The following is a 19,127-nucleotide window of genomic DNA, read 5'->3' as shown; positions in this document are numbered from 1 at the left end:
GTGTTTGTCAAGTCACACGGGGATTCAATGCAGAATATTTTTTTCTTTTTCATCGAATACTTAGTCACTGCCAGAAATGGAAATGTTTAATCTTCGTGTGGTCAATAATCGTTTAGATTTGACAGGCTTCTCTGTAATTGGCTGAATGTCGAGATGCCTAAATGATGATTCATATTATTAGGAATTTCACTTTTTCATTTTCACGGAAACTTAGGATACCGCTCTATAATGCAGCTGCCATGCTTCATCCTCTATCAAACTTCATTATTAAAACCTCTAAAAGGGATCCAAAACCTCTTTTTGTTTCCGCTTCAATTACCTTGAATTACTGGAAATTCAGAGCTGTGATTTGTTAATCACGAGCATGATAACAGACAGAATTAGACGACACCAAATCCTGTTATCAATTGATCATAACCATTACAATTTCCGAAAAAACAAACACATCCAGAAAAAATATCTCCGGTGGAGACAATGTTTAATGTTAAAATTCCCTCCATCCTGGAAATTCCCAGTTTTCCTTCAAATGAGTGGTTTTTGTGATCAATTCTGTGATTGGTGGATTTAGCTGAGTAGACTTTGTATGATTGACTGCTTCAAGTGTCCGATCACATTGTCCGATGACATCTCTCTAAAAAAAATAGTGAAAATTAAAGCAGTTACCGCACCAGTCACATTTGAAGAAATTGTAATGGTTATGATTACTGAAATAATTTTAATCAATCATTCTATGCAATGATTTCACAGTAATGTTATCATAACCTGACCAGGTCCATCAGATTGGTAACAACACTCATTTTTCTGATCCTTTCCTGAGTTGAAAGAGTCATCCCCTCCTCCACAAGAATCGTCATTCATCTCTCCGCCACCTCCGCCAGAATACCCACCCCCACCCTCTCTTCCCTGAAGAAATCCTCTGTCACCTTCTGCGTTCTCATCTGTTACGTGGGATAAAAGCCTCTACTGCCTCCACCGCTACCGCCTAAAAGAATGAAAAGAGGATTCAACTTCAACGGACAAAAAAAATGATATAAAAAAAAAGTAAAATGAATTAAATGACACCAATTATACCAAAAAGGTTTTTTTTTTTACATAGTAATTGGTACTACCTTATTTAAACGAATCGTTTGGTGGGGGGAAAGTCCTCCCTGAATTTCACAATACGGATGTCAATTTCTATAAGTAAGAATCGAATTTTTTTATTCATCTAGATGTGGTGTTCCCATAGCCTACGAGTAAGCTTTCATAAATGCTGCTGCTGAGACAAGTACACCTCTGGCTTTCCAGAAAGTTTCCCGAAAGTCAAGGGGTGAGTGGGGCGAGGTGTCGAGAAGGCTACAGGCTATCTCTAGCGGACCTCTTTCTCGCCTGTTTCGCTCTCCAGCTCGCGAGGCCCCTGGAAATTCTCTCACCTGCGTAGCTGGAATTGCCACTCTGCCCGCTAAGACCACCGATTCCGCCTGACCCTGCTGATCTGTACCCAGGATTCCCGTTGTGTTCGTACTAGCGTCACACCCTGCATGCCGCTTTGTCAAATAATACAGACCTCCTCCACCTCCAGCTATTATCAAAGGCGTGTTGTATTTTCTGACAACGAATGTACCTCCGCCACCGCCAGAACTCCAGTCATGATCTTCAGAGCCCCCTTCCTGTCCCACAAGGATACGCATGATCTCATCTTTAATCAGACTGAACGTTCCGATCATTCTCGCTCCTCTTCCTCGATCTTGAGCGCTATTGGGGTGTGAATCGTACCCTTCTACTGCGCCTATTGCTTCTATTCTGTAGTCACCAGTGTGAGACACAGAACATTGTTGAATACCACTGGACAATGTAACTTGTCCGTCATGATCCTGACCTGTTTAGTGACTGCCCACCGTTGTTGGACTATATCTTCCAGTGGCACCGAGATTTGAGAACATCGCAGTGAATGCCGAAAAATGAAATGATTATAATAATAATTGTAATAAAAAATAGTAGTAAAAACCATTACATCATTAATGCCGTACTTGATGTGCTTGTTAATTCGTAGTCCGTTAAGAAAACATTCGATGCTCCGTTAAGGTTGTCGACATTGTCATTCATCTCTCACCTAGACAACTAGATGACACAATCACTAGCTTGAAGGATGTTACAAGAGGTAAGCACAATATTGGCTCTGAGTGCTCCTTACATATTTATGATATTAACGTAGAATCATCTTTTCTGAAGGGTACTGAGTCTGTTATGAATGCCCACTTAACATGCATTTGTCCTAAAACTCGACAATGGAGGCAAAATCATCAGTCATGAATCCTAAAGGTATCATGAACCTTCGTGTTCAACCAAAACCATGAGAATATGATATTCTTTAGACCCTAGCTTTACCCTAACTTTGTACTCGTCAATGATACAAAAATAAACATGTAGAAAAAAATTATGGATCATTAATCAGTGGGCGAAAAAAAAGAAACGGATGCCATGGATCTCATGTTAAAATGATTACGCTTCTAAACCTCAACTACAGATAATTGTTAGAATGTTGCTTACAACTCTCGCAGTTTTCACCTATGGCTTTAGGTGGACACAGGCAAATGTATCTCGGTGAATCCATTGAGACATGTTGCACCGTGGGCACAGGGGTTGCTAGAACACAGATTCTTGTGAGAAAACCAAAAAGAGCATTCTCGGTCTCCAATTTGAACACTAAGGGCCACTTATTTACACGAGGTCTAACCGAAACCGCGGTTTTACGCAAGCAGTGGACCTTAAAGACTCTTTATAAGAGGGTTCATTGAATTAAATAAATAAATAAATGTTCTTCCACTAACAGCTTTCGGCCCTCTTGACGTTGTTCACAAAAATAAATGTTCAGATAAAAGATTCAGCTAAATTTAAGATGGTTGAGAGCGCGGTTTCGCTAAAACAACGACTACTTAACTTTGTTAAAATATCCGGCCACATGGCATCGATTCTCCTATAATCTTTTTCTTCGATCTCTATTCATCTATTTACATGGTAAATATTATTTTACCTGAGTAGCCCAGTAAAGGGATCCTTCCTGCGCTTTAAGATCTTCGGAATGCTGAATATGGTAAGAATCACTCAATTGACAGATCCTGAGTCCATTCTTGTCGGGTGGCCCGACGTTCACCGACACACAATTACTTTCCATCAGGCACTCGTATCTATAGTCACCGCTGAGTCCATTTCCTATTTTGAGTGTTATATTGAAGAAACGTAAAATGGTTTCCGTGTTTACATAGCCTGATGTAAACCCTTGGGAGGTTGGGAGAACACGAGATAAGCGTAGGAAACCACGACGTGAAAATGAAAGAGGAACGAAAACCGTGTTTACATACGCTCATGTAAAATGGTTTTATGGCCAATCAGAGCGCGCCTACTATTTGAATTATTTTATAATACCAAGTAAATGACCTTGGAGAGCGAATCCATTGTCTGGTCGTCCAAACCGTAGACTTCGACACCCGAGTCCTGCAAAAAGGGATATATAGGGAAAAAAAAAGCAGAAAAGCAAAAAAACAAAATAAACGACGTGTCTCTTTCAAATCGCCACCCCATAGAGCTGATTCGAAATGAGCAAGGGCCACGTCGCTGAAAATCAGCACCAAACATGTTGCAAGAAAAACGATAACGAATAAAGAGTTCTTGCTTTCTGTCCAAGCTCTCCACGATCGTAACAAGAAACGTGGATCCATCGCGGCGTCTGATTTTGGTGACATGACCTCCTCATTGTATTCAGTATCGTCTTTAGCCAAGACTACGGAAACCAAATAGACTTCAATAGACATGGTCAAAATCAACGCAACCTTATGGACGGCTTGAAAAATGGGCGTTTGCGCGAAGCACCTGGGCCAAAAGATCATTGCGGAAGCGATAAATCCTAGAAAAGGACCGCGTACAATTTATGTTCTTCATGTACTGAGGGATGTTCATAACACACTTTCATGATTGCCGTTAAGTTACTAATTTGAAAAAACATCATGGACAAGGAAAGAACTCTCAAGACATTACAGGATTCCGTAGCTTGAATACGGAAACCATTCTACCAATCCGCGGCATCCGCGACCAGAATTACAACTTGGCAAGCGACATGAAGACCTAATAATATCCAGCACTTTTTGGTAAACCTGTATTTTTTTCCATCTTTGAAGCAGCTCAGTAACAATAGTCCGTTGAAAAAGATTGCAGCTAAATCCAGTACGAATATCAAAAGAGGAGTTGGCACTGCTAAATACATGATGCGAGAGCGAAATCCTTCCTTGGTTCGTGGTTGAATTGAGCTGTATTGACGTGTGTCTTGAGAGCGCGCAATTATCTTATCAGTATCGGGGAGAGCCAAGGGAGGTCTGAACAAGAACAGAAAAACATAGGAATGGTTACCCGTCCATGATTCTTATCTTACGCTTCTGATTTGTCAGAAACAAACGCAAAAAAAGTTAAAAAAATAGCAAAATCTAGTACGGCATTTTATGAAAAGTGTGATGTACCACTGTCTGAAGAGTAGACCTTTTTGTTTAACACGTAAGTGGAGTTGATGGTATTTCCATAAACAGGCAGGCTCTGTTGCTATTTTCGGAGAGGTTTCTGTGTAACCTCTATGCTATTCTAAAACAAAGCATTAGTCCTAAAGGCAACTCTGTTGTTTTCACCATAGTTTCTTTAACCAAAACGAAGTTTGGAGCTGAACGTACATCTTACCCACTTTCTGTCTTTCCTCTCTAATCAATTTTCGAACTGTTAAAAGAGAACTATGTTTCTAGAAACTAAATAATTTACATGTCCGCGTTCAAACAATTTATGAGATTCAAATTTAAAATTCTAATAAATGCCTAAACGTGATCGTTCCAAAGCTGCTTTCAATTGTGATGAAAATTCGATTTAGCGACGCTTTTTTCTTCTCAGGCTCTTTTTTAGGTTAATCCCTTGTCGAATTCCTGATCAGGATTGATTCTCTATTTTTAACTTAGCACGTTCAACATTTCTTTCTCCTAAGGTGACTATAAGTGTCCAAAACTTCTATTTTTCATCCTGCGCACTGAATTTATAATCAGTTAACTTGCGTGAATGGCGGTAGAACAACAGGAATCAAAGAGCGATTCAAACTGTTCCAAAATATGCCCTTTTTTTCTTTTCAATATTGCGACATGAAAAAGAGACAAAGTATTCAATCCTCAATTGAAGATAAGTTTAAAGAAAAGTACTTGGGAAGTAAGCAAGAAATGATTTTAAGTCGAAGGTAAATCTTTAAACTGATAGATTATAAACAGTTTATAAGCTCCTGATTTGTTACATCGTCCTGAACGAGGAACGTACTAATAAGTCCCTTTGATATCGTTGACCTTCATGTCTCAGCTTAACAAATAAGCCTAGGAATATTCCCCTTCCGCCAGCTCTCCCAGAAAAATTGGAAATCACAGTTTAAAATACAGTATGTCGTGACAAGAGAGAATTCGAGGTTCGTGTTCTTTCGTCGTGACCGCATCAACATCACGGAAAGCTTGCGTTATGTAGCTTTTGTCACGCAAATTATCAAGTCACCTGATCACGGAGAGCCGGTTCATTTACGCTGTGTGCTTTGTGAGCTGTTGAGAAAATGGAAGGAATTTATTTCTTCCTCACTCTCTGTTCCTTTCTGAATTTAGCATCATCGCATCAAGCAGTTAAACACCTTTCCAAGTCTGATTTGGCACCGTATGACTCTCCTCATGGACCCGAGCAGATTCACATTTCCTACGGAAATATTCCGAGTGAAATGACAATAATGTGGTCGACCTCGAATTCATCGGAGTTTGCCAGTTCGGTCGTCCTTTATGGCTTAGCGCCGAAGAATTATTCTCTTGAAGCAAAGGGAAAATGTGTTTTATTTACCGAAGGAAATCCAGATGGACTGAAATACATCCATCGCGTTGTTCTCCAGGTAAGAGCCACAGAAGTGTTTTAAAACAATGGTGACTTGATTCCCAATCGATCGATCATGGAACGTAATTTCAGTTTTGAAGCGGTTTTAAGTTTTAAGCGGCGTAAGTTTTCAGTTTTGAAGCGGTTTTCAAAAGCCTATGATGGTAACTGTTTTTAGTCACAAAGTATTGTACTAGCTCTGCCAGAAGGTTTTTTACAGTCAGTTAGTTTATTTCGTTAAGACTGACCTCAACAGGAAATGGACCAGTTGTTGACGATTCATCAAGCGATAGTTAATTGCATGAAGTAAAGAAGTGATTGGTGATCAAGTCACCAACATGTGATTTAAACCATTTTAGTACAGATATTGTTTCTTTGAAACAGCAGTTTTAAACATTCTGCTTGTGGCATGGTTCTGATCAGATTCAATATGAATGAGTATTCATTTAGAAGGCCGCAAAGAACATTGTGTAACTCGTACTTGAATTTGGCGAATTTATCAGGCTAGTGCTGGCTACGCATTGGTAATCCTATTTTCGGTTTTAAGAAGATTTATTACCAATGTCAATATAACAACTAGTCAAATGAAAAAAAGGGGATGAGTTTCTAAAGAAACTGTGTTTGATCTGTGTAGCAAAGTTTGGTTTAACAACCGAGTGAATAATGTAAATTGGCCACCGTAAAGAGTTTCTCAGCTAAGAAACTCTTTACGGAGGCTAAGTTACAGTAATAACTCGTTTGATAAAACCGAATACTCAGATCCTTCCTTACAAAATGGTTGTGTAGAGTAATGGTTGCGTTGACTAAAACTCCAGGTTAATCCTACACCAGAAAAAGTATCATTTTAGGTAAGGTATGGGTTGCACCTTGAATATTTTTGAAGGATTGTATTTACTGTTTAATAAAAATCTGTGTTCAGTTGTTCCCCAAATTTCCAGTCAGCGAAAACATTAATGGTGTTGTAATGCTTTAGTGGGGCAAATTTTGAGAAAATTGAGGTAAACAATAGCACAATAACAGCAGTAACTGACAGTGCTTGCCAGAAAAGCATTATTGATATAACCCTTTAACTCCCAAGATCTGATTGTTAATTTTCCCCTCTAGCTGTTACACATTTCCTTGTAACTTAGCTATGAGAACTTATTGTTAGATCAAGATGGTGGCTTCTATGCAATAAGTTGGATTATTCTCTTTACCTGTTTGCTTAATAGTGTATGGATGTTATAGGGAGAAGTTTCATGTTAATCACATCTGGGAGTTAAATGGTTAACATGAGTGGAGGTCAGTTTTATTTTGTCTGACGATGTTGATGTTTTGACACAAATTATGTCAATACTTGAATGGGGAGCTAAATAACCCAGTCGTATAAAAAAGGTAGATAACAAGCCAATTTTTTGTCTACAGGTTATAAGTTAGATTTTCCACTATTACCTCTCTTCAAGCTACCAACTAAATGCAGGCTTCATTTGCTTATCTTTGCTACACTAAACAGAATATAATAAACTGCCTCTGATTGAATAAAAGGAGTAGTGCAGTGGTTGAGCAAACTGTTAAATGGGATACAAAGCCATGATATCCTATCTTTGGAGAACATGAATATTAGCCATCGTTTACTTACTTTCTGGTGTATTCCAGCTTTCAATGTGTCAGAACATTTATAGTTACCTTTAGTAATATAACCACTAGTGCAACCCTACTTGGTTGACTAACAGTTTTGGCATTTTACTCAGCAGAGTAGAAAAATCTTCTCAAGTATTAGACCCATGTTGTAATTTAACAAATATTTCTTATTTCAGTAAATTACAATTATGGAACTTATTTTTGAACTTCCAAAGTTGATGTTTTGTCAATTCACATCACATGTTTGCTGAATGTTGTATTGAAATTTTTGTGTGGAATTTACGTGTTGATCATGATGATCATGATTATTTTCTTACATCTAATGTTGATATTTATTCATTTTTTCAGGGTTTAATTCCTGGGATAAAATACTCATACCGTGTACAAAGTGGTAGTAACATTAGTGATGGGTTTGAATTCACTGCTAAAAGAGATGATGAGGTAAGGTGCTGCATTTCTCTTGAGCCCCCTCGCTCTCAAGATCTCATTAGTAATTCTCCTTACTGAATGCCATTTAATTCTTATGATGTTAAGGCTGAGAATTTGGTATTCGATCAACTTATAATCCCCTTATTGATGTTTTTCTTTATTCTCATTGCTTATCAATATTGATATTGTAAGGAGAAATTCTGTCTTGGTTACTCAAGAGAGAATTTATAAAAATAAGTAAACAAAGACAACTAAATAAAACTTTATCCTATTTGAATTGTCTTTCAAGAAATCTGAATGCCATGCAAGTAATTGACTTTATCCACACGTGTTTGAAATGAGATTTTGTAATTTCTCTAAAACACTAACCAAACAAAATGTTTTGTGTGATTTGTCATTTCTGGTAAGGATAAACAACATTATATTAAGAACGTATGTAGGAAAAAAAACTGGTTGCAACAAAATAGTTTTGATTGGTGATTAGTGCATTTTTAGATTTTTTATGTGGCATGTCCAACCATTTAACAATGTGCCCCACTGAAAATGTACATGTATTTCTACTTTGTATCCTTGCGGCATAAATTTTTCAAGAATCTATGAAAAGTAGAAGAGAGGGTAGATGTGTTAGGGTAGATATGTTAGTGTGGCACTCATCAGAGCTCTAGGTGACTTATGAAATCCCTCTATCTGCCATTGTTGCCTGAACAATTGGAACAAGTATAACCAAGTTATGGCTGCTTCAAAATAGTATAGCAAATGGCTTATAACCTTGTAATTACTGTTTGGCATGATTTCCTTTTGTTTGGCATTAAAACAGCCTTAAATTAGACAGTTGTAATTTTGAATTGATAATTCTCTTGTTTGATTTGTTAAATAGGAAGAATACTTGACTTTTGATATCTACAGGCTTGAAAAGAAAATTTGTAAACATCATTTTGATAAGTGGAAAGAGTTGCTGCTGCTTTGTATGAAAATTTTTTCCTTCCCCTCCCATCAGACCATTTTATTATGTATGTAGCCTTCATCAGTCAACAGATATGATAGTCAGAAAGCTTCTCCATGAAGATTTTAAAAAAATTGAGTCTCATTTGCAGTAAACATTTCTATTGTTTGTATCTATTTTAAGTGATAGTTCAGGCACTGTTCTTCAGCCATCACCGACAAAAAATTGAGAATTAGCACCGAACATTTGGAACCAACCTGCTTTCGATACTTGATGCAGAGAATAGAACGTAATGAATTGCCTAAGCTTTGGTCAACTTTTCATTTCTCACCACTAGTAAACTTTAGAATCATCACTAAATACATACCTTTTATTATTATTATTATCATGAATTTTTTGGTGGTTTACTCATTTTTTATAAGATTGCATTACTTGTTTCATCATAACCATTACAATTTCCTCAAATGTGATTGGTGCATCAGCTGCTTTGTATATCACTAATCACTTTGAACAGTTGTAATTGATCAGTGTAATCGGACAGTTGCCTGTAATCGGTCACCTGTGTTTGGACAGTCAAAGCAGCCAATCATACTAAGTCCGCTTAGCTAAATCCACCAATCACAGAATTGATCACAATAACCATAGCAACAATCACTTACTCTGAAAAAAAATTGGGAAATTTCCAAATTTTTTGCTTTAAACAGTGTTCCTACAGGAGAAGTTTGTCCTAAGTGTTTTTTTTTCGCTTCGCGGTCGTCCGATTTTATTAATCACTCGTATGATTATAGACCGAACTGGACACCACACAATCCTATCACCATTATTATAATAAGTAAAGTAGAAACTTTCGTGTGCGCTGTACTAGCAGCAGCAAAGTGACCTAAGTTTTGTTTTGAGGCGAATGGATATCTCTCTGTCGATTTCACGAGCACGTAAGTAACACCTCACCCAATCACGAGCGAGAGTTTTTATTTTACGGACATGTGTTTGTCAGTGACTTCGTAGCCACCTTGGTAACACATTTCGCTCAATTTGCTCGGCGACGATCGAGGCATTTAGGGCGTCGTCTCCAAGAATGTGTATATGACAATCGACCCTAGCACTTCTTCCGTTGTCGCTTCCTCGTCTTGTTTGGTTGAACTTTTGCTTGCTATTCTCGTCGTCGCGAACGAAAGAGGTTTTTTATGCCTCTCCAAGAATTTGTAGTTCATTTCAAAACAGGGAAGAACCTCTGGCTCACTTTGAAAAACGCTTTTGTTTGTTTCCAGCTCTTCAAAAGGTGATGATGGTTTTGAAAGCACTTTTGAATGACATTGTAGAAAACTTTGTTACAATATGACGATAGTTTTTATGAGCACGTAGATGCGAAACAATATCACTTAGCCTCCTTTTCAACTCGCAATTCCACGCTAAATCCTTTGCTTCGTTGACCAATCAGAATGCGGGATTTTGTTTAATCGTGCGATTCCATTAGACATTTTTATGATAAAGTTTCGACGTAATGCTGAATATTTCTTTCAGACAAGTATGATTGTTTACCTAATTTGAACCGCAGCACTGTCTTCCAACAAACAGTTGTTGACTTTGTTATTTGCTATTTGTTTCTGCCTTTCAAATTGAAAATTTAGTCTTAGTTTTAACCATTTCTCCGGTACAGAATGCGTCAACTGATTTTTACTTTTCTTATAGATTATAGGCGAGAAATTTCGGTTTATAACGTTCCCCTTTTTCCCTGGGAACAGACGTAGACGATTAAAAGACAGCTCCGCGTCTCTTGGCAGTTTCGCGCGACCCTGGAAATTAATATATGTTGACATGTTCACATTCAACCCAAAATCAACGATAAACAATCCTCACGTTTGTGCAAATATGTTCTTTGTATGATGCAATCTTTCAATGCGGGTATACTTTCTCCAGTCAGACCTCAAGTTCTGAGTGATACGAAGTGCTCGTATTTCAGTTCCCACGAACAGCTCAAGACATTAAGAGATCGCGCCATTTGAGTACCATAATTTTAGTGTTGTTTATTCGTAGTTTAACCGGATTTCCGAAAATGTATATGCAGTTCTGTTTGGAAAGTTAAAATTCAGTTCCGTTTATAATAAAAACAAACCAGCTTTCAACTCGCAGATATATATTGATAACTAAACAATTTTACCCTTCAAAATTAGAAAGGGGCAAGGAACCAATCAGTTAGTTCTTCCTTTCCTCTTCGTCCTCCCAATTAGCATTTCATTTTACAAACGGGAGTGCTAATTGGAAGGACGGCACTGAATCTGAGAAAGCCTTTCTTTTACACGTGTAACAAGTAGTTAGAGCTAGGAATCGTTTGAGCAGCTGAACTTGCAACAAGTGCCATAAGGTTGAAGAAATTTGAGCTTTGTTAGGACTAGAAATAGCAGGAAAATAGCCCGGCACTCCGTTGTAATTAAACATTTCTCGCTCTTCGGCTTTAACTCGGTCTCGCCTAAATCGAGAATCTTTGTATCTCTTCTTGACAAACTTAGCAATTCAGTAAAAGTTGTCAGTTAATAGATTCGCATTTTTTGTAAGGCTCTTGGGGTGAGTATGGTACAATCAAAGCCCCCCCTCCCCTCCCCCCTCCCCTGAGAGAGGGAAATTGGGCTCAGTCGAAATAACGTAAGAAATTTAGCTTAGAAAGTGGCGTATAGTTTTAGCGAAACCGGAGCCCTTTGAAACTACACCCTACACATATTAAAAAGTAGTTAAAGGTGATGATAATTTTACCAATCTAATCTGCGAAGGGAACTTAGTCTGATCAAGTTGGTACTAGACAACGATGGTGAAAGAAATTTGTTTCCACAATTTTTTGTCCTTTGCAGGATTGGTCGCCGCAGTTCTTGGTTTATGGAGACATGGGTCGAATTGGAGGAGCACCCAGTCTCAAACGGCTTATTATGGAAGCTAGGTCCGGACACAACACGGCCGCATTGCATGTTGGGGACTTCGCCTACGACCTTCAAACTGATGGAGGACTTGTAAGTAATGATGCAGCTTTTTCTATTCCTTCGATGTAATGCCCATAAGCACCCTAAAAGTACACGGTGCGAGTGGAATTCAACAATAGGAAATTGTCAGCTTAAAGGTCGCAGATTTTCTAATAAACTGTTTCAAACCAACACCATATGCCTGCCAAGGCGCTGAGGTATCAAATTATTCTAATTAAATGTTATTGATCTCTTTTTAGTTTTCCCTTCCTTTTAAATCTTGTCATCTCTTTCTAGAATTTTTTCATCGTTAACTTGATTTTTTTCGGCTGATTTTGTCTTGTTTTGTGATAAACAGGAATAGTATGAACAATTAAAGGGGCAGATTCATGTTGTAAATCTATAAATTGATACCCAATCGAGGCGCACTGATTAAGATCACTGTCATGAAAGTGTAGAGCAGCGGAAAACTGTCTGTCGTAGTTCAAAGCTTTCCTTGGCTACCGTTCATGTGGCTTGAAGCCTCAGTTTCAAGCCTTTCTCGGCAATTTCGTAGCCTGAGATCAGTAGTTTCTCTCTTCGGTTTTTAGTTTGTGACACGCTTACTTGAAAATTCTTAGTCTCTCTTATTCTTTGCCTACCTCAGAATGGTGACGCTTTTATGAACAAAATTCAGGACATGGCCGCGTGGATTCCTTACATGACATGTGTTGGAAATCACGGTTAGAGTTTAGTTTAGTTTCAGTAGGAAAACTTCTCAAATTGTAGATTGAAAGAGGCTCAGGAAAGTCAAATAAATTCATAATTCTTAAAGGAAACGAACGGCGTCGTATCGGGATGAGTTAGCGCGGTTACAAGCTTGCGATCGTTTATCGGGCGGCCATGTTTGCTTTAGAATTAGAGAGGATAGGTGAGTGAAGAAGGTGGAGAAAGATGAGACTGCCCTCTTTTGACCGTCGCTTAAGCCCTTGTGACAAACTTCTTTCTCTCCCCTCCTCCCCTGTGAAAATCAAAGCTCTAAAAATGGCAGCTATAGTTTTCATCAAGAAAATACTGAGCTCTCACTCGCCAAAATCACGCTTTCTCTGCAGTCTAAATCAGTCGCTATGAGATCTATCTTAGTTTTTTCCTTTTATTTCAGAGATTCCTTTCAACTTCAGTCACTACCGATACAGGTTTTCCATGCCGCAACTCCAGTGGCCCACTGAAATCGACAGAATGTGGTACAGCTTTGACGTCGCCAGAGCTCACTTCATCGCGTACGTTTATCTCATATTTTACATTACTTTTTGAACCCGTCAAGGTGAAAAATCATGGAGTGGTTCGTGCGTTATGTGCCTCATAAAATTCAGCGTCGAAAAGACGACTGAGTTCGTTTTCAGGTCATGGAAAATGTCCTTTCTGATCAACCTTACCAGAATAGTGAAACATCATGACAGCTTCTTGTTTTACGGACAGCCCCCTTCATTTCATGCGGTAGTCCCCCATCTTTATTTTCCCCCCTTTACTCCCCCCCCCCCTCCCTCACCAGGTACAGCAACTTGTGCTGAGTTGGGAACTCTAAACCATAAATCAGTTTCATTGGATGGAATTCGAACGGACTTTATTTCTATTTTCTCTTGATTTTTTATTTCCATTTGTTTTGCTCACAGTTACTCGTCTGAAGTATACTTCACCAACGGCTCCATTCAGGGTCAACTCGAGTGGTTAACCAACGACCTTAAAAAGGCGAATCAGCCCGAGAACCGTGCCAAGCGTCCTTGGATAATTGCATTTGGCCACAGACCAATGTACTGTTCAAATATTGATAGAGATGATTGTACCACGCTTCACTCTGTGGTTAGACACAGGTTGGTTGGCAAACAGTTTCCTTGTATGAAAGACCGACATGTACTTAGCGTCCCCCCCCCCCCTTTTTTTTTTCTCTCTGCGACATGTGAAATAACATTTTAGAACGAGGTCCCGGAAGTCTCGAATGCGATATAGTCTATGAATTCAAACCAGTTTTTGTGTTTGTGTTTTTCTTTAGCTTAGAGCCGCTATTTTTCCAGTACGGTGTAGACATTATCATCGAAGCGCATGAACACTCGTACGAACGCCTCTGGCCAGTGTTCAACGACATAGTAACAGCTCACAACTACAGCAATCCTAAGGCCCCAGTCCACCTGATATCGGGCGCAGCGGGCTGCAATGAGGCTTATGGAATATGCGTGAGTCCCATGTTAGGACCTAGAGGTATGCAATATTTTATTAGCTTTTAGGGACTCATAAATGACTGTGTTTTCCTTGGTTGTGGATTTCCAAAATCAAGGGAGGTTTAAAATGTAATAGTTAGCACTATTGCCCTTCAAGAAAATCGAGGGTCGCCGCGCTGAATCTTCATAGTATAGTCTCGCTATCTAGAACTTAAGCCGCTGCTTCTTTTTGCGGTCGTAAATTTGTGGTTTATTCTAAATAATTCCCATCCTTGGTACTTCAAATCGTTTTCACTGGCTCCACTGCAGTTTCCTAATAATTATACTATCTTAAAATATGCGTCGGTTTCTAAATTTAGAAAGAGTCTCATGCAATAAAACCGCTCGAGAAGCCGCTTTCTATTTATTAAAGGCATCACTTCAAAAACGTGTCAGGCTTTAGTCAAGAGCGTCTGGTTATTTGCGCTGCTAGGAGTCAAGATCTGAAATCCTTGTAAATCTTGTGGATCCAGCTAATATAGATTAGACGTAATACGTTTGGTAGAGTTTTTTCTTGTTTGTTAAATTTTGGACGCGGCTATTTCGTAAGTAGTACTTTATCGCAGACTATCTTGCTTGTAAAACTTTACTTCGGAGAAGAATTACCACCTCAATAGTCTATATTCGACAAGAACTTTCGTCGATAAGCCGCAACCCCTCTGTATTCGTGGTTCTTCGAACGACCACCGGTACATTTAAAATGGTAGTCGTTTCCCTTCAGAACAAAACGCCAGTATAGCAACGAAAATGGAGACGTTGATATCCACTTGTGCAGATTTTTGACGTTGGAGGTCCATTTTTGGTCAAGGTTTAATCTTTCTTGACGAGGAAATCAACAGTTCGCAGAGTTCTGCCTCTAGTTTTTTTTTTTCAAGAAATAAACTCAGCAGAAGGCATCTGGAACGTCATTTCGCGATTTGCTAAAGCTCTACCAAAAAGGAGTGACAGAGCGTCCTTTGTTGAAGATACCATGCGCCTGGTTGGTTCTCAACCTCTGTAGAATTTCGGGAGAAGTGACTTTAAAAAGTGTAGGATAACTTATTCCAGAAAAGAATCGGCGGCGTCTGCATTTGGAAATGCTGGACAGAGGAAGTACCTTGGCAATCTTACCGTTCACTTCGTCACCACACCTTCCGTTTATTGGCAAATTAATCTTCCGTGCAGTGGGGGTCTGGTGCCAGCATTCGTTTACCTTCAAAACTGCATCGTACTGTGATTTCTGTTCTAGATTTGTAGGAAAGTACAAGATATCGATGAAGTCCCGAGAAAATTTATATTAATCATCATGGATTCTGGATTGATCAGGACAACGTGCTGTTTTTAAAACAGATTAGAACTGGCACTACTCTTGTTTTGTTTTTTTGTTTGTTTGTTTTTTGAGCAATTTTATACATTTTGTAAATATGTTTGTGATTTCATTTTGACTCCAGTCTCAGCCTTAATTTCAGTTTGAATTATGGGTCAACTGTTGACTATAATCGACGCATTTAACGTAACTCAATCTTAAGAAGATGTCTACTCCTTGTTCAATATCAAAACAAAAATATCCTTTCTCTATTTTACACAATTGTCCGAGTTAACGTGACTATGGAATGAAAAAAAAGTTGCAAGGTGAATTCCTTTCTTAGCAGATCACCACTGCTTGCTTCTCGAGGCTTTCCTAATTTTTATATTTCTAGATAACATTAACTGATTTTTTATTATCATGGTGCCTTAAGGGTCTACATCGTAGATTGTTCCACTTGAAAATTGTAAATTTCAGTGCATGATCCTCGCTCATCTTCCCTCTCTAACATAATAAAATGTCCTGGCGTAGATTCTTGAATAGATTACGAGTGTTAATCGTCGTCTTTCGTCAGGTCCCTGGTCTGCCTTCCGCGAGTGGTTCCCGGGCAATGCTGGTTACGGTAAACTGAGGATTGAGAACTCAACTCATGTGTACTGGGAACAAATTGAGGCTTATGATGGTTCGGTTACAGACAGTATATGGATAAAACAGGAACACCACGGACCTTTCAAACCCCTGGATCCGTGGTTGTAGTAGGAGACAAAGGGTAACAGCACAAAGTACAGGACACTGAATTTCACTTAGAATTTCGCTGACACGCTACTTTACGAGGAATCATTCAAAATGAAGTTTAATTCAGCGCCTCCATAATCAATGGAACTCAAAATGTTATCTATTCCAAAACATACAGTATAACTTTTATATTTTTAGCACTCTCTAACTGCTTTTAACATGATTTTTAAAAGGTTTGGAAGTTTCTGTTCTTCAAAAATGTTCGCACTGAATGTAATAAAATTTAACTAGTATCATATTGAACTGGAGCTAATAAAGTCATCTGGAGGGTGTCAGATTGAACGAAAAATATTTCATATTTAAGACTGTAATCTCAAACTGCTACGATCATGTACGGGACTCTTATTGTAAGAATTGAATTTTGAATACATTTAATATTCTTTTTCGGCTTTGTATATATATGTAACCACCATCCCATCGCCTTAGTGCACTCTTGTGCGGGCGTTTGATATTTTAGATATGTAAGACGCGATGCATTACTTCGATGTGTGTTGGTAGGTCGAAGGGGAGCAAAGTCATTTGACGGGGGAACTAATAGTTAATAAACACGGAAAAACTTTGCTTAGTTAGAGCTAAGAAGCCGTCTTTATTAAACTAAAGAACAGAACTCATTTCAAATGCCGCCACGAGAATAAGTTTTACTTAGCAAATTTCACAAGCCGCCAACAATAGCTCTATAGAATCTTTATTTCACACATAGATCAGATCATCACACTACTGAATTAATTAGCTACTTATCTAATTTGTATCTAAGGAGGTATGTTCTTCATTGAATAAAGTTCTGTCTGACGAGCGCCTAGGCGCGAAACTCAGAGTCACAGAGAATCGATGCGTCCTCTTTAATTCTTTGACTTGTGTGTATATATATATATGTGTGTGTGTTTCTTTTTTTTTTTTTCAACAAACGCAAAAAGACAGCGATGAGTGCCATTTCTAATCTTACTCAGAATTATGTTGTTTGGAGCACTCACTTCCAGGGATTCTTAGAATTGCCTTTGTCGTTGGTCTCGACTCGGGTGACGAAATTTTGAAATAATCAGAGTAGCACTCATCACTTTCTGATTGGCTGTACTCGTGAAAAATTATTGAATATGTAAAACTGCGTGCGTAAATCTAAAAGCAAGTTTTAAAATTTGAAAGTTTAACCGATTTTTTGTTCCAATGATGTGAATTGTATAATGGTTTTGCTACAGAACTGAATGCCATTTGGAACGATACATTCAATGATTTTTTTCTTCAGTCATATAAATTAATCTGCCTCAAGCAAACCAATCTTTGACCAGCTGATTGCTCCAAGATATAATTGCTATTTAAGGACTCTCACCTTTCATTTGCAACCTTACAAAATGTAACCCACCAAATATAGCAGGATTGCTTGTGCTGTATATGAGAATATTCATTGTCTATGCATCTGGATCAAACTTGCTTAGTTTAGTTCTGGAACGCTATATCGCTGTGGTGAAACCTTTGAAGTATTTGACTTTTATAACGCGCCGCGGAGTCACTCAGATGGTTGTTATTTCTTGGGGAATTCCTCGTTAAATGATTGTCGTAGCAGTGTGGATCGACAGAATACTAAACGCCGAAGAAGTTCCATCGATGTTTTCCTTCTTATTATCAGCTTATCATTTATGTCTTTCTATGTTATCCTTTGTGCTGTTTTCCTTTTTTGCGTTTTGTCTACGTTGCGTCGAGGTCAAAGTGTAGTGAGACAGCTGCAGCATAACGTCCTCAACCAACGGATCAAAATTAAAACTCAAAGCAAATCGAAGAGATCAAAGCTTATAATGATCTAGAAAAGAAGGGAGAAATAGAATTGATTTGCCTGAAAGCAGTAGAGAGATGGTAGATAAGTCTCCGCGTAAAATGACCAAAAGTGCCGCCCAAAATGCTGTTGAATATTTATGTGATACTCCCCTAAGTAATCAATGTCAGAAATCAACGCAAAAAGGAGAGCATTTTTTCTGCCTTGTTTTCTTCAGTATTTGAACACCGCGTAAAATTTCCTTGTTGTTAAAGAAGAAAAAATAAACCTCCTTGTTAACAAAGCTGATATTTTTGTGGCAATGGATTCAGTAATGGTTCAGTAATCAGGGAGATTTGCAAGAATTATTTAACGAATAGAGAAGCCTTGCCTGTGCCCTTTTCTGTTGTAAAGCACTTAGTAGCAGCTAGTGCACGTAAGAAGTGTAACGAGAAACCTTTTCTCGCTTTTTTCCACACATCTCGACGAAAAAGGCTCGTGAGAAGTTCGGGAGATGGTCAGACATATTACAGTTTCGCAGATGGCATGACAGCTTCAGCTCAGCTCTATGTTTTTTACTTTGATAGAGCACGCTCTTTTAACCAATGACAGCGCGCGTTATATCCGAACTTTATTATAAAATTAAATGACCCATGCAGTTTCAATTTTTTTCCATCAGTCGAACGATATGAAAAAGCCTACAAAAGGATACACCAAGCTGAGGCAGTTAACAGGCTCATCTTTTTGAAATGGGTCTCTTGAGCAATAATCTTGATGAGAACCTGAAAATCGAATTCCTCATATATTAAGTTCTTGCGATTTTTAAAAGTTTTATAGCTGAAAAATTACATGGATTATTGATTGATCCAATGGGCATTTTGAAGCGTAGAAATCTTCATGTCCAGAATTCCATTTTTTTTCCCTCCATGTGGTATGCATCGACCTTTTTAAATTCCTTGGCCATCTTATTTCGTACTGCCCCACCTGTTTGGGCGTAGCCAATCTGCTGACAGCTTTGGTTGTCAGAAGATTGGCTAATCTTGAAGCTAATCTTGGGGCACTTGCCATATGCTCTTGTACCTTCGAAATCTTTTGGAAAGCAACTTGGTTAATGTGTTCTAAAACTTTCCACTTAATATGGCGCTTTGCTTCAAAGCATCATTTTAGCCTCTAAATCGACTTAATACATTGTTATCGTGTCTCCTTTTTAGTATTACCGTTCAGTCAC

At 38.4% G+C, this 19,127-nt stretch overlaps 1 protein-coding gene and 1 pseudogene across 2 annotated transcripts; one reads left to right on the top strand and one right to left on the bottom strand.

Annotated features, from left to right (window-relative positions):
• Window positions 1–484: 484 nt before the first annotated feature.
• Window positions 485–4,240, bottom strand: LOC131778906 (uncharacterized; annotated as a pseudogene).
• A 1,323-nt stretch (window positions 4,241–5,563) lies between these two features.
• Window positions 5,564–16,970, top strand: LOC131778693 (acid phosphatase type 7-like). 2 transcript variants are annotated; one of them, XM_059095102.2, is made up of 8 exons: window positions 5,564–5,920; window positions 7,870–7,962; window positions 11,737–11,892; window positions 12,488–12,563; window positions 12,983–13,100; window positions 13,494–13,691; window positions 13,871–14,076; window positions 15,935–16,970. In XM_059095102.2, the coding sequence occupies exons 1-8, from the start codon at window positions 5,597–5,599 to the stop codon at window positions 16,114–16,116; spliced, it is 1,353 nt and encodes a 450-aa protein (XP_058951085.2). In that variant the 5' UTR covers window positions 5,564–5,596; the 3' UTR covers window positions 16,117–16,970. The 2 variants fall into 2 exon arrangements, with proteins under 2 accessions (XP_058951085.2, XP_058951093.2); XM_059095110.2 differs by lacking the exon at window positions 15,935–16,970 and adding an exon at window positions 14,797–15,335.
• Window positions 16,971–19,127: the final 2,157 nt, after the last annotated feature.

The sequence above is a fragment of the Pocillopora verrucosa genome, chromosome 11, assembly GCF_036669915.1.
Source record: "Pocillopora verrucosa isolate sample1 chromosome 11, ASM3666991v2, whole genome shotgun sequence".
In the NCBI taxonomy this organism is placed as follows: Eukaryota; Metazoa; Cnidaria; class Anthozoa; order Scleractinia; family Pocilloporidae; genus Pocillopora; species Pocillopora verrucosa.
The sequence above is the reverse complement of the archived record's forward strand: the minus strand, read 5'-3'. Positions and strand labels throughout refer to the sequence as shown.